Source organism: Neltuma alba, unplaced genomic scaffold (genome assembly GCF_004799145.2).
Source record: "Neltuma alba isolate B1F8T4 unplaced genomic scaffold, ASM479914v2 tig00011487_pilon, whole genome shotgun sequence".
Classification (NCBI taxonomy): Eukaryota; Viridiplantae; Streptophyta; class Magnoliopsida; order Fabales; family Fabaceae; genus Neltuma; species Neltuma alba.
Window position 1 is genome coordinate 16,918 of NW_021636156.1, and position 13,718 is coordinate 30,635.

At 34.4% G+C, this 13,718-nt stretch overlaps 2 protein-coding genes across 5 annotated transcripts; one reads left to right on the forward strand and one right to left on the reverse strand.

The window, feature by feature from the left end:
- The first annotated feature begins 1,576 nt into the window (after positions 1-1,576).
- LOC114714120 (dolichol-phosphate mannose synthase subunit 2) lies at positions 1,577-3,554 on the forward strand. Of its 2 annotated transcripts, none has more exons than XM_028898814.1 (3): positions 1,577-1,716; positions 2,964-3,077; positions 3,156-3,554. In XM_028898814.1, exons 2-3 carry the CDS (start codon positions 2,988-2,990, stop codon positions 3,306-3,308), a joined length of 243 nt encoding a protein of 80 aa, XP_028754647.1. In that variant the 5' UTR covers positions 1,577-1,716; positions 2,964-2,987; the 3' UTR covers positions 3,309-3,554. The 2 variants fall into 2 exon arrangements, with proteins under 2 accessions (XP_028754647.1, XP_028754648.1); XM_028898815.1 differs by lacking the exon at positions 1,577-1,716 and adding an exon at positions 1,752-1,929 and having other exon boundaries at positions 2,962-3,077.
- A 762-nt stretch (positions 3,555-4,316) lies between these two features.
- Positions 4,317-5,973, reverse strand: LOC114714164 (probable calcium-binding protein CML17). 3 transcript variants are annotated; one of them, XM_028898873.1, is made up of 3 exons: positions 5,768-5,973; positions 4,946-5,646; positions 4,317-4,615 (listed from the first exon to the last, which is right to left on the reverse strand). In XM_028898873.1, exon 2 carries the CDS (start codon positions 5,595-5,597, stop codon positions 4,965-4,967), a length of 633 nt encoding a protein of 210 aa, XP_028754706.1. In that variant the 5' UTR covers positions 5,598-5,646; positions 5,768-5,973; the 3' UTR covers positions 4,317-4,615; positions 4,946-4,964. The 3 variants fall into 3 exon arrangements, with proteins under 3 accessions (XP_028754706.1, XP_028754705.1, XP_028754704.1); XM_028898872.1 differs by having other exon boundaries at positions 5,724-5,973; XM_028898871.1 differs by having other exon boundaries at positions 4,946-5,973.
- Between the last annotated feature and the right edge of the window lie 7,745 nt (positions 5,974-13,718).

Sequence of the window (13,718 nt, forward strand, 5' to 3'; positions counted from 1 at the left end):
GCATAGATATCTTTTTATTGAAGACAATTTTATTTAAGGTACTGTCGGACACTAAATGTAAACACTTTTCTAAGAAAAAATTTAAACATTAATTCGTCATGTTATAAAAGACTAACTTTTTTTACTAGACTCAATCCCCGTTGGTTGAATTGTAATATGTTATTGCTGTGGTTTTGTGGAAGGGAGGGAATCAAATCCAATTTGTGATCCTTACTATTGTTTCATTTTTGCTGCCACATTTCACATTTATCTTCTCTCTCTGTCATCGGTATCCTATGTTTACTTCTTTGTTTCCTTTTGGAACTTTTCCTTGTTGTTTGTCTGGTTGATTATGATTCCTTCTTTTACGATTTTGCGAATTTGCAAAATCATTTCTTTTCACTCTTGAGGTGCTAACATTGTCGCCTATAAGAGAAAGAGCATGCAGAAATAGTAACAATAATAATATGGCTGAGATGAACAATGTTTGTACGGTGTATTGCTGCCTGTCTTTAAAGTGAAATATGAAATACAGACAACTTCACCGAAAAGAAAATATGGGTGGTTGGTGGATGTAATGATGTTATATGGTTCATATTGCCTACCAACAAGTGGTATAAGATGTGAATGTACATCCAATTTCTAAATTTGTGATGCGTAGGTAGGTGGAAATATGAAGGGTCCAGTATTGGCATATGAATCAGCCAAAGTGGATTGATGAATACGTCTCACTAAAAATGAATGCCTTTAAAACCTCAACTTCTTAAAAGGGAGTCTCATGTTTCTGTATATACTATGTTTGTGTGTGTTGGATTTGGTTAAAATTTAATTGAGAGGATCTTTTTAGGTCGTGTTTAGCCTCGTCTCTTGCAAGATCTCTTGTTTTGCTTCCTAGGGGTTAAGGGATGGTCCTGCTTGAATTTGGGACATCGTTGACAGAAAGAGATGGAAAACTCCAGCGCAGAAGGATGGTGAGTTTTCGTTAGCAAAGTCTCCAGTCTTTTTTTATTTTTTTATAATAAAATCTGGATGCCAACAATTACAAAACAAGAAAACAGCAGGGGGGAAAAAACTTACCTTCCTTTATCAATCTCCACCACTTGGTTAGAGATGGTGGTTGAGCAAAGTGTTCAGTTTGAGTTAAATTATTTTAAAAAAAGACAAAAGAAAGAGAAAAAAACTTTGAAGATCTTCCCCTCAATTGGTAATCCAATTCTTCTTCAATTTTAAATTACTCCATAGTATCAAATATTTGATAGTTTGTTAAGGGAAAATTACATGTTAACCACATGTCATCGTTGTAGTCTATATTCAAGATCAGTGTTATAATATCTAAAAAAAAATACTTTTATTACCTTGATTCTATTTATAAAATCCTCGTTTATATATTATAAATAAGATTTATAAATAGGACGGAGATAGTATTATTTTATTGCATATATTCAAATGTAATATGTATTTATAGATTTTTAATTTATTAAGAAGTTATTAGTAGTTCAATTTTTAAATTCTTGAGTTTTTTTTAGCAATTTGAGTAGGTTAAAATAAAACTGGGGGTTTTTGGACGGGGTTTTTGTTGGCCACTGCGCTTGACCTTGCATTCGAAACATGTGCTCACGTAATTCCGATTTCTTCTGTGCGCTTTTCTTCCTGCGATTGCTGGATTCTGTTTTCCCACGATCAAAGGCGACGCCTGGTATTAACAGGTGAACCGTCATCGCCGCCTTTTTCATCTAGGTAAGCACCTCTCTCTCCCTCGCCATTGAAAGGATCTCATCGCGTAATTACTTTCTCACAATCAAGGTCCCGTTTAGAATTCAGGAGAGCCATTGTAACTTCAGATTCAATTGTTATATCAGGGAACTAGAGAAATTGCTATCTGATTCTACAAATTTATTAGGGTTATTCTATGAATCTCACGACCAGGAAATACTCTCTGATCGATTGGAGGAGGTGATGCAAATTACTGAGAACCCCCCCCCCCCCAAATTATATAAATTGATTGGAGAACTACTTGTTCAATCTCGACCCTAGGTGCACTGCCATCGTTCACCAGATCCTTTGTTGCATTGCCGTATGCTTAATTCTGAAATTTTAATGGATGGAATCTGGAATCTCTTCTTCCTTGAATCCGAATCTGTGCTTAATTTTCTTTCTTATAGGGACGTCCTTCTTTTGAAATTTAACTGCTGCCCGTAACTGATAATGCTTCTTGATAATATTTGACATTACCATACGCTGTAATTGCTTGTGAAATGAGTGTTTCTGCTCACTTTGGGGGGATCAGATTTTTACCCTTTGCCATCATCACTATCACACCCTAAAGTAGTCACTGTTGAGTATGTCTAGTATAATTGGTTTCCTTTTCTCGGTGAAATTGCAATTGGTTGCTTTAAACCTCCAAAAACAAAATATTCATCCATATACGTAAATGGAGGTTTATGGTAGACTCTATCATTGGCTTTTTTTAACGTTAGTAGTAGAGTTATACTTGGGGTTTGAAGCCTGGACCGTGCACATTAATGTTTATTGTGTGATCAGAAAGTGTCTTCCCAGTATCTGGTCGACTCGAGTAACAATGACTGATTTGAATATACAAGGCTGCAGGGACCAGTTATGCTAGAATTGAAATATTTGAAAATTATTACTCTTATCCAAGTTTCATTGCTCTAAATAGACCTTCATTTCAAGTTTGTGAAAACAACTGAACATGCATTTCCAAGGTTATAGTTTCATGCAACTGGTTGTAATCCAACTTTTTTTTTTTTTTGGTTACAAGGAGGCAGGATCAAACCCACAACGCACACACTCCACACACACACATGCTACTCGGCCAAACGGCCAGTGGTTGTAATCCAATTATTTTGTTTGTATTAGGTATTAGCAATTTTTTGTGAGAGGGCTGGCATTGTTTGATTTGCGATAATTATTACTGTTTTGCTATTGCAATTGAAGGGATCATTTGTGTCTTATGGTGTTAACAGGAAGTCAGAACATAGGCCGTCATCATGGAATTAGCTGATAGAGCAGTTGGCTTTGTATTATCCTTTATCAGCATAACTATATTCACTTATTATACTTTCTGGGTCATTATCCTGGTAGGTACCTTGACAAGTAATCTTCAAAAAAATTATGCTGACTTCACCTTCATTAACTATCGTTCTTTCGGTTTTCAGCCATTTGTAGATAGCAATCACTTCATCCACAAGTATTTCCTGCCCCAGGAGTATGCTATCCTAATACCTGTGACTGCTGGTGTGGCGCTTCTGTGCTTCATAAGCATATTCATAGGATATGTGATGCTTAAATCCAAAAAGAAGAAAGCTTAATCTTCATTATCATTTTTTTCGCAATCGCTCTTGCATTTTTGGGGGGTTTCTTTCTCCCTATGTAATATTTTGATTGGAAACTGGAAAGTGTTTTCAAATTTTGGAGCAAAGACATGACCTGGTCTCCTTGGTTTTAGCTCCGGGTACTTTGACCAAGGTGTTTATCTTTATTTGCTCTTTATTTTGGTGAGCCCCTTTTTTTGGACAAAAGGAAAACTGGGTCCCTTGAGCCCCTACATCCACAAATCCTGGGAAGAGCTAAGCCCCTTTTGTCTTCTTCTAATGTCGCACAAATATTACCAGGTGGTCTGTTGAAACTTAAGCAAACCCACATTGAGTTGAACAAGATTAGCGATATGATTAGTAAGTTGAATTCAGAATTGCTCTATCAAACCCAGACCAGATGGAATGAAGCTCATGAGCCTAAAACTCCAAAGAGAGAAATCAATCATTCTAACTTGGGTCTTCTCTGCGCCTGATATATCTACATGTAACTACGTTCTGTTAGCTCACTGGTTGTCTAGTTGTTACAGCTTCCATGCGCGCAAAGAGTGCTCGCACAATACAATAGAGCGTTTGAAGCGAACCTATAAAACACTTCCCCTGTTTAGACTTGAAAGAACAAAAACCGAAATGTTCATTACTCATTATTTTCTTCACGTATTTTGGACAGGAAGAAAGTGATTGCGAAAAAAAGAAGAAGCTAATTTACAATATATCTCTGGATAACTAATTTGAAAAAATTATATTAATTATTTATAACAAATATCTGTTGACTTTTTTAAATTACTGTTATTCAATCATATACATTAAAATTATTTTTGATGAAAATACGTTAGTAATTAGTTTACTATGTGCAGTGGCAGACTTAAAAAGTAATTGCTAGTCGTTTCACCATGATCGTGTTTTTTTTTTTTGGTGTGTGTGAAAATTCGTTTCAGATTTTCTTTAAATGTGTGCGCGCGCACCAAAGCAAAAAATCATCTGAATGATTTTAAGTTGTAACTCGATGGAACAAATGTGAAAGGTAGCCGCTTTCTATTCTTTTGACAACCATCAATGTACATGAATCTGTCGCTCACCATGCGATCAAATTTTGAAAATCAAATGCCAACAGAATCGTGAAAGTTGATGTTTTCAGAGCCAAATAACATAGAAAACTTTCCAATTCAATCCCAGAGGCCATCCTCATTAGCACCTCCGTATCTATATGAAAAGTTCAAAAATCACTCGTCTCGCAACATGTCCGGATCCCTCTTTGATCAAACTGTATTGCCTTCATTTTGCTCTGAGTTTGGTTGCCGATTCTGCAAGGAAACAGACTCACATTATCAATAAGAGCAGAGTTCTATACCAAATAATACATGTAATGCTAGATCCAAATATGATGGGCCTTGATATTAAGATCTGCTTCCTTGATTTTATGAGCATGTATGGATATGAATTGCTAGTTATTTGAATGTTTAACATTCTACGTAGCCAACTATATTCACCATATCTGATGAAATGAAACCCAAAAGAAAAAGATTCTCAACTTCACAACAGCATGGCAATTTGAGTTGAATCACACATGAAGTCCGGAAATCTGTGTCCTGTGGCATGATCCATTTGTGAGAAGTAAAGGGAAGAGCCAATACCATTAAGAAGATGAATTCGTCAAGCCCAGGAATTATCAAAAGCAGCTGAACTGATGGCCTGTGAGAACTCTTGAAAACTGATCCTTCCATCTCCATCAGAATCAGCCTCCTTGATCATCCCTGTCAACTCTTCTGCTGTGAGAGCATGCCCTAGCTTCGCCATAGAGTGAGCCAACTCCGCCGCCGTGATGAACCCATTTCCGTCCCTATCAAACATGCTGAACAGCTGCTTCAGCTGTTCTTCCGTGTACGGTGACTTCGCCGGCAGAAGATCTGGCGCCACCAGCGCCACGAACTCCGAGAACTCCACAAGGCCGTTGTTGTTTGTATCTGCCTTCTGCATGAATCCCTCCAGCTGTTCGGGGCTTGGTTTAAGGCCAAGCGAACGGAGCAGCGAGCTGAGCTCCAATTGAGTGAGGCCACCATCGTTGTTCCGATCGAATGAACGGAAAATCTCGCGTAACTCGGCTATCTGCTCGTCGTCCAAATTCACTGCTTTCTTGCTGCTCATGTTAACTCCTTCAATGACAGTCTTCAGAAAGATCAAGATCGGTTTCTCACTCCGATTCGACCTCTGTTTAATAGACGAAAACCTAACTCGCAATATATTTGTTAATCTCGAAATCTGAAGTGAACTATTGATTCCGATCATAGCCAAAGTTCAAGCCTTCAAGGACTCTTGTGCAATTCGAATTCATTTCCTGAAAATTCAGTCAACATTTCTCATCTATCTCAATACTACTGCTAATGTACAGAAGACAGAGAGATTTGAGAAAACTGGAGCGTGCATCGACTTTGAAAGATCCAAGAAACACGAAATACGAGAGGCTTGCCCAAATGTGAGATCCGCAATGGAATGTCCCGAGGGACAAGGATTAGAAAGAAGAGATTCAGACGAGAGTTTGTCAGCAAACGAAGAACCAGAAAGAGCAATTTCTCTCTTAAATTTATGCGATGAGATAGATAGATACAAGTTTTTCTAACGCCGGACGTGATAATTATTGATAGATTATATAATTATGTGATAGATCGTCAACGGCATACAGAGGAAGAAGGCGATTCAAAATTCGTAATTAGTGATTAATGTGGCAATGTTGTACAACATGAATGAGGCGTTACAATTAATGTACAAAGGGTCAAAGGAACTGAACGTTAAAGAAGGCGGGAAATGCGTGACAAGTTCCCACGTTGTCTCTGCGCACAGTTGGACTTAGGGGCCGCATTCACCGTTGGATTGGGTCAACTAAATTGATCAAAATCGATACCCTCATGGGGCCCACCAATCAGTCAGTGCTTGAACAAAGAACCGGACGCGGGGAATAATACACGGTTAGTTGCAGGAGATGTAAACTTTTGACATATATGAAATAAAATATTAAAAATAGTCAATAATATTATTTTTTATTCTTAATATAAGAGTTATATTAATATTTAATTTGATTATAAATATAAGATTTTAAGTCATTTTATTTTTTTATATTTATTCATCTTTTTCAAGATATTTATTGTTATAATTACATATATGAAAGGTTTTATTAAATCGTAGTTCTGAACTTCTAACTAATACAGATGGTTAGCAAAGATATTTTAAAGAAAACGACACATATTTATTACAAATAGTCAAATTAACTAATTTTTTTAATCTATGCATATTAGACATGTTAAGGATAAGAAGTAGTATTAATTAATATAACAATATCAATATAAAGATTTAGTATAACTTAGTTCTTAGTATATGTTTCGTGAAAACATTATACTCCTCCGGTTCTTAATATAAGACTCAATTCTTGAATTGGTTTTGGTCCTAAATATAAGACCCATTTATCATATTTATCAATTTTTCTAAATTATCCCTATAGATATTCCCTCAACCATAATTAAGTAGAAGAGGGAGATGGAGTATTAATAAAAATGATTATGGTGTTTTAGGAAAAATGTGTTACTTAATTAACTAATTTACCTAACTTCCTTAATGTAATCAAATTAGTTAAATGGGTCTTATATTAAGGACCGGAGGAATATATTCGATTTGGATGTCACGTATGTAAAGTTACTGCTGAATCCCTTATCTCTCTGGATATAATGTCTCGCCAATCCAAAAAAAAAGAGGAGCAGCAATATTTGACTCTTTTTTTAATTTTCTTTCGTAGCTTCTTTTGTTTGTTTGATCTTCGACACTTACAATTTGAATATTTCAAAATCACAATGGAGCTAATTCTAAAAGACTTAGAGAGGGTCAAAAGAGAAATAAAGAGACGAAAAAGAGAAGCAGTCAATGAAAGAAAGAAGAACATGTGATTCTGGTTTGTTCTATAAATTATAAATTGGTTGGGAGACACATTCAAAAACTTTAATGCTAGTCGGCACTCAAATGCTTTGGCTGCACCTTGCATCTTCATCTGGCAAACATCATTTTTTTTTTCCCGTGTTTGGTGGGTCGAAAGTCTCATTTAAATGAAATGAAAAAAGGAAGTGGGAAAAGATATGTGTAGAAAAAGCAAAGTTTGATATACTACCTCCGGTCTTTAATATAAAATTTTATTTGATTTTTATTTTAACCCTAAATATAAGACTCTAATTCACTCTGTCTCTTATATTTATACATTTTTTTCAAGAGTGGTCCTTCTAATAGTGATAGTTCTAATCAATATACTTGATTAGTAAAGATATTTTAGGAAAAACAATACATATTTATTACAAATAACTAACTTAACTTCTTTCTTTAATCTCTTCAAATTAATTAACTAACTTTTATAATTAAAACCAGAGGTAGTCCATCAGAAAAATGTTGGCAAAAGCAATATACATAATTTGTATGATTGGTATGATGAGTGCTGAAACGGGACCCAAAAAAAAACCCCGCAAATATCTGTAGCAAATAATAAAATGACCCTCATTTGGAAGAATTCATTTGTAGGCATCTTTGGAAATTCATGATAATTTCCTAGACCTAATAATATAAAATCATGCACAAGCTTAGAATAATATTAGTGTCAACCATGGTCGATGTTTCCAAAGGCGAGTTTTCTCGTGAGGGCAACAACTAAATTTTAAAACAAACCTAACAGCCTAACACCGTTATTTTGACCAAAAATGTAACATCCCTTTAAGCATTCAAGAACATCTATTAAAAAGTAATTAAATCTGACAAATCAATGGAGATTGTACATAAGCCGTTTCCCTTCTGGGGCCCACATGCTGGGTCATAGTGTCATGGGCTATGCTGGATAAGGCTTAGCCCGAGTTATTACTCAGAATAACCCAAATCCAAAGGCCACTTAACCTTGTAAGAAGGCGTGCGAAGTAGTTGCTCCCATTTTCTTTTGGACTGAACTTGCTCCCTTTTGTTTTTTTTTTTTTAAATTCTGGAACAATAAACGTGAGATTACAGCTTAAGTCACAGCCAATGACGTTTAAAATGATTTAATAAGCACGTTTTAAGTAAGTAAAGATAGAATTCCTCTCACATACTTACCTCGTATTCTGTAAATTATAATTAAAAAGCTACTTATAAACTATTCCAAATAAGCTCATAGCCTTTGTAAATTTTTGTTAACAGGCTTGCAGTGATAATAATTTTATATATAATTCAGTTCTACTAAAAATATATACTCTTCATATCGAAATGTAAGACCTATTTTGTAGTGTAGTTTATATTACAAAATGAGTCTTATATTTGAGACTGGATGAATATATACTTTCAATAGTTAAATATCACTTGATCGGTATAAGAAAGATTACTTTCGCATTCCACATCTGGACCCATCCATACTAATTTTTGTTATCCTTAAAATCTGAGTCCACGTTATTTCACAAGCCAGGCCTTGTTCTTCTTCTCGTCTGCTTTTGTCATTTTCATTTTAAAACATCAGCAAAAGATAGACAATGACAGTGATGCATGTATCCTACTTTGTGAGTGGCCTTTCAACTTCTCTTTTTCTTTTTTCTTTTTGGCTTTAGAAATCTAAATCTGAGCTTATCCATGCCTAATTATAAAAATTGAACTTGAGATTCTTGCGATCCTTTTCTGTATTTGAATATTATCATCATTAATACAAGTTGGTAAGAACAGTCTATTTCAATATCGTCATGCATTTTCAATTATACCACGCGATTCATTTGCTTTGACGACTTCAACCAGAAAAAGGCTTCAAAAATCCATTCTAATCAATGTGTTTTACTCACAAGTTCGAGGAGTTTAAATAAGGAGGAGGAGACAGGGAGCAGAAAGGAGATAATGAAAAGAATGAAACAGTGAAAAAAAATAAAAAGGGCGGGAATTAAAGTTTGACCAAGATTCGTGAGCACAAAGAAGATGAAATGGAATAGAGTTGATTCTCGACAATTTCCAACGGAAAAAACGAACATAGAAAGAACAAGATTCTCTGTGCATGGTAATGAGTAGCTCTGTGGTTGTGGGAATTCAGAAGTGGTCCAACCGCAAGGCACGGCCATGACATATTTAATGAAGGGCAGCTTTCAGTAGTTGTCGTTTTGATTTTGACTGATTCACTACAAATACTGATAATGGCCCTCAAACCCCAAAAAGATGAATGGGGTCCAAGTCATTGCATCGATGGAGAGACACTACCAAGTGATTGCCAAACATGACATAACACAGTCGCTCTCTGAAATTGAGAGCATTTGGACTAATTTCTAACAACATTCTTAACCTTCCCATTCAAAGTCAAAATCCCTCTCCTTTTCAACCTCTCCATTACGTGGATCACACTCTCACACCTCCCCTCCCTCCCATCTATTCTCCTCAAACTCTCCTTACCATTTACAATGCACCAGAATATATTTTGGGTCCGGACAATTTTTTCAGTCTTGTAAACCCACTAGCTTCAAATTTTATAAATCAAAATCAAATTAAGCTCAGATTTCATGATAAAAGATGAATTAATAAAATTTAAGATTTTTCTTGATGCTAGTAAAATATGTTAAATGTTTTATAAATAAGACAAAGAGAATACTATCACTACAATTTATTGTAATTACAAGTAGAAATATACTCCCATAAGCTTATTAAACATATAGCATACAATGATGTGGTATTCCAACAAAAAAAAGGATGGTATTTAAGTAGTATTGGATTTGAATGGGTAGCTCTCTACGTAGACCCTTTTTTATCCATAAAATTGGAACCTTCAATATTCTTTAAGAGAATTGGAATCCTCAGCCACGAACGATCAAATAGCATACAAAATTAAATTCTTATATCTGCAAGAAAGGGAATTTGGAAGAACGGACAGCTGAAAAAGTAGCCGTGGTGTTGTCGTTGGGGAATGGGGAATGAGGGAAATGGGTGGGAGGAGAATGAGAAATATGGAGAGCCAAGTGCGTGACGAAAACGACAACAAAGAGCAGCGCAAAACGACGGTGGAAATCCGACGTGGATGGGAAATGGACCTCATAAATTGGGCCCATAAAAGCCCACCGAATAACACCACCATGCAAAACGCAAGCCAATGATTGATTCCATACCAAAGAACTGGTCTAACAGAAAGGACTAGTCCCTCACAGTATAGCGAATCAATGTTTGAATCTTTGTTGAAAAAGATACCCGCATTTAGTGTCTGATAATACTTTAAATATGATTACTTCTAATAAAATAATACCTATTCTTTAGTTAAAAAAAAAAAAACGATTTCACAAAAATGAAAACTCAAGTGGGGGGTCAGTAAAAGTGCGGCCAAGTGTGAGGCAAAATTAAACATTAAAAAGGGATATAGAATTTCAGACGTGGCAGGCAATGATGGGGGGTGTTGTGAGAGTGTGTGAACAGCGTGGCACTCACAAACATAGTTAGTTACATTATGAGACCACAAGTATTAAAAGCGCAAAAGTTGATTTCCACTTTTGCTTTTTCGGTGGGTCTGCCCTCCGTGGTGCCCTCTTTCGCCACTCATTTTTCTTCCCCCTCCTCAACCCATCAACCAGACCCTCCCCACCCTCTCTGTTTCCCCCTTCAAAATATAATCAGAATTAAATTTAATTTTAAATATAACACATTACTCTATTTTATCTCTTAAACTATATTTAATAGTTACACATATTAATACGTTTTTATCTAATAATAAATCATAATAATTACTGAGAAGGGTAAGTTAATGAAATCAAATCACATTTGTCACATATAATTAGCTTAACTAATTTTTTTATTATTTTCAAATTAATTACATAACTCTTATATTAAGAACTAAAAATAACACAACAGTTACTTGGTAACTAGATTTTATTTTAAATATAAAATTTCGATTCACTTTATCTTTCATATTTTTCATTTTTAAAAAACTAATATATTGAATTTGTAAACTAATATATAGTCTAATACTACTATATAAGAGTATTTTAAAAGCATCTTGTTAAATTTATTATAATTAACTCTTATGTTAATGATCAAATAGATTTTTTTTTAAAAAAAGTGAATTAGTTAATTAACGACTTGAATTTGTATACTAGACAAAAACACGAGCTTAGGCACGAAAAAAAGGAAAGCCAGCATCGCATGTATCTATTTTTAATAGTTTTTCAATCAAAATTTGTAAAATACGAGATAAGTGTTTAGGCAGATATTCACAACAGTTATTTCGGTTTTTATACGTGTGAAAATATTTATAAATATCTATATGAAGCAGCAAAGAACAAGTATTTATACGCGCCTGCTCTTAGCTCCATAACATGTAACATACAAATGGAGACATGTATATCACACAACAAGGCATGTCAGATCTTGAGATCTCTTTTGTGAAGTCCAGGTTTGTCACTTTTCCCACTCTGACAACGATACATCTCTTCAATTAATTCCCTCTTATATACCTTTCTTGGCCTTTTTGGCTTAGGTCAAGCGTGATTCCCCCTTATGGGGGGTTTTCAGGAATTCCCATTTCTACTTTACCTCCTTCCATTTCCAGTCCATGGTCATTAACTAACTGTGATTTCATTTTTAATTCACAATCTGGTGATGATGGCATTAACATAAGTGAGCACTGCACATGGGAGTGAAGTCAATTTCCCCCTATTACATGTTTGATTAGTTGATGGTGTGTGTTACCTAATGAATAAAATGACAGTGACTCGCATGAATATATATATATATACTACCTCCGGTTCTAATTATAAGAGCTAATTGACTAATTTAAAGAGACTAATAAAAGAAGTTAAGTTAGTTATTTGTAATAAATAAGTCTGTCTTTCCTAAAATATCCTTGCTAATCAAGTATACAGGCTAGAACTATTATTGTTTGAAGGAATTTCTTAAAAAAAAAAAGTATTACCTCCCGTCTTAATTATAAGAGCTAGTTGACTAATTTGAAGAGATTAAGGAAAGAAGTTAAATTAGTTATTTGTCATAAATAGTGTTGTTTTTCCTAAAATATCCTTACTAATCAAATTTATTGGTTAGATATACTATTCTTAGAAGGATTATCTTGGAAAAAAATACATAAATATTAGAGACAAAATAGATTAGGGTCTTATATTTATGACCAAAATAAAAGCTAAACGGGGTCTTATATTAAGGACTAAAGATAGTATAGATTTGAGAGACAAAATAGATTGGGATCTTATATTTAGAACCAAAATAAAAATCAAATAAGATCTTATGTAAAAAACCGGAAGTAGTATATGTATGTTATTTATAGAGAGAGAGAGAAGAGAGAGAGAGTTGACCTGGTAGTTGAGCTGGGAAGCAGTGTGTGTCTGAAATCTGGATTAATGCATAGACTCCTGGTTTTGGCATTTCTATGGGCACCATCATCATGCTTGCCTTCCAAGTACATTATCCACCTCTTGCCCCAGAATAACCCCACCCTCCCTTTCTATCCTTTCTTTCTTTTTAATTAGATGGTAATCAGTTTCTGAGATCAAACTCGGAACTTTCATTTTTAAGGGGATTTTCATGCCAGTAAGTTACAGACCTATATTAACCTACACCTTACATCTTTTCTACATGCATATATGTGTGTGCGCGCGCGCTTTCACTTCCCTTTTATATGTGGGTTTTATATAAGCGTTAACTATTTTATTTCAAATATGTCCTTCTTTTTATAATTATAATGATGCAACTTCGCTTTTTATAATTTGAACGGGTTAGTTAAAAGTGATTCATGTTAAGGATTCAATAAAACATATATCAGCAGTGATAAGTTATCTTGATGATAATGCCATTCATAGTGCTTGATTGATGTTCAAAACTCAAACCAGATATTATTTAAATTACATATATATAAAGAATATACACCGTAGGTGAAAAGATCAAGTGAATTGCCTTTTAAAAAGATCAAGACCAATGGCGGGGAAAAAAAAAAAAAGATTAAGACCAAGATAGATCTTGGGACTAAAAAAATTAACACAGTTATTTGCAGCGTATTTTATCAAAATAATCTTCAAATCGATAATGGGCTACAAACTTATACTCTTGCAAAGCAAACTCGTTAAGATAAGATTTTTTTTTTTGTGAAAAACTAAAAGTATTAAAAACATGATTAATTTCACATTAAAAATAATCAAAGTCATAATTTTAGAAGTTTCTAGCATAAAATTAAACATGCATTAAACAATAGTACGATCTTATTTTAATTATTGTCGGGTTTTTGGTATTTAGCTATTAGAGCCATATCTGTGCCTTTATGCAACAAATTCAGGACACTAGAAAGACAAAATCATTTTACCAATAATCTTTCATCAAATGATCACGTCAGACTGAGGGCAATCAAACAGCCAAACACCTCTGATTATTTTAATGAAACACGTAATAACTTTTTTCGTT

Coding starts and splice junctions, on each gene's coding strand:
- LOC114714164 (XM_028898873.1), bottom strand. CDS start 5,597: ATGATCGGAATCAATAGTTCACTTCAGATTTCGAGATTAACAAATATA.
- LOC114714120 (XM_028898814.1), top strand. CDS start 2,988: ATGGAATTAGCTGATAGAGCAGTTGGCTTTGTATTATCCTTTATCAGC. Junction 3,078..3,155: donor CTTTCTGGGTCATTATCCTG/GTAGGTACCTTG, acceptor TTCGGTTTTCAG/CCATTTGTAGATAGCAATCA.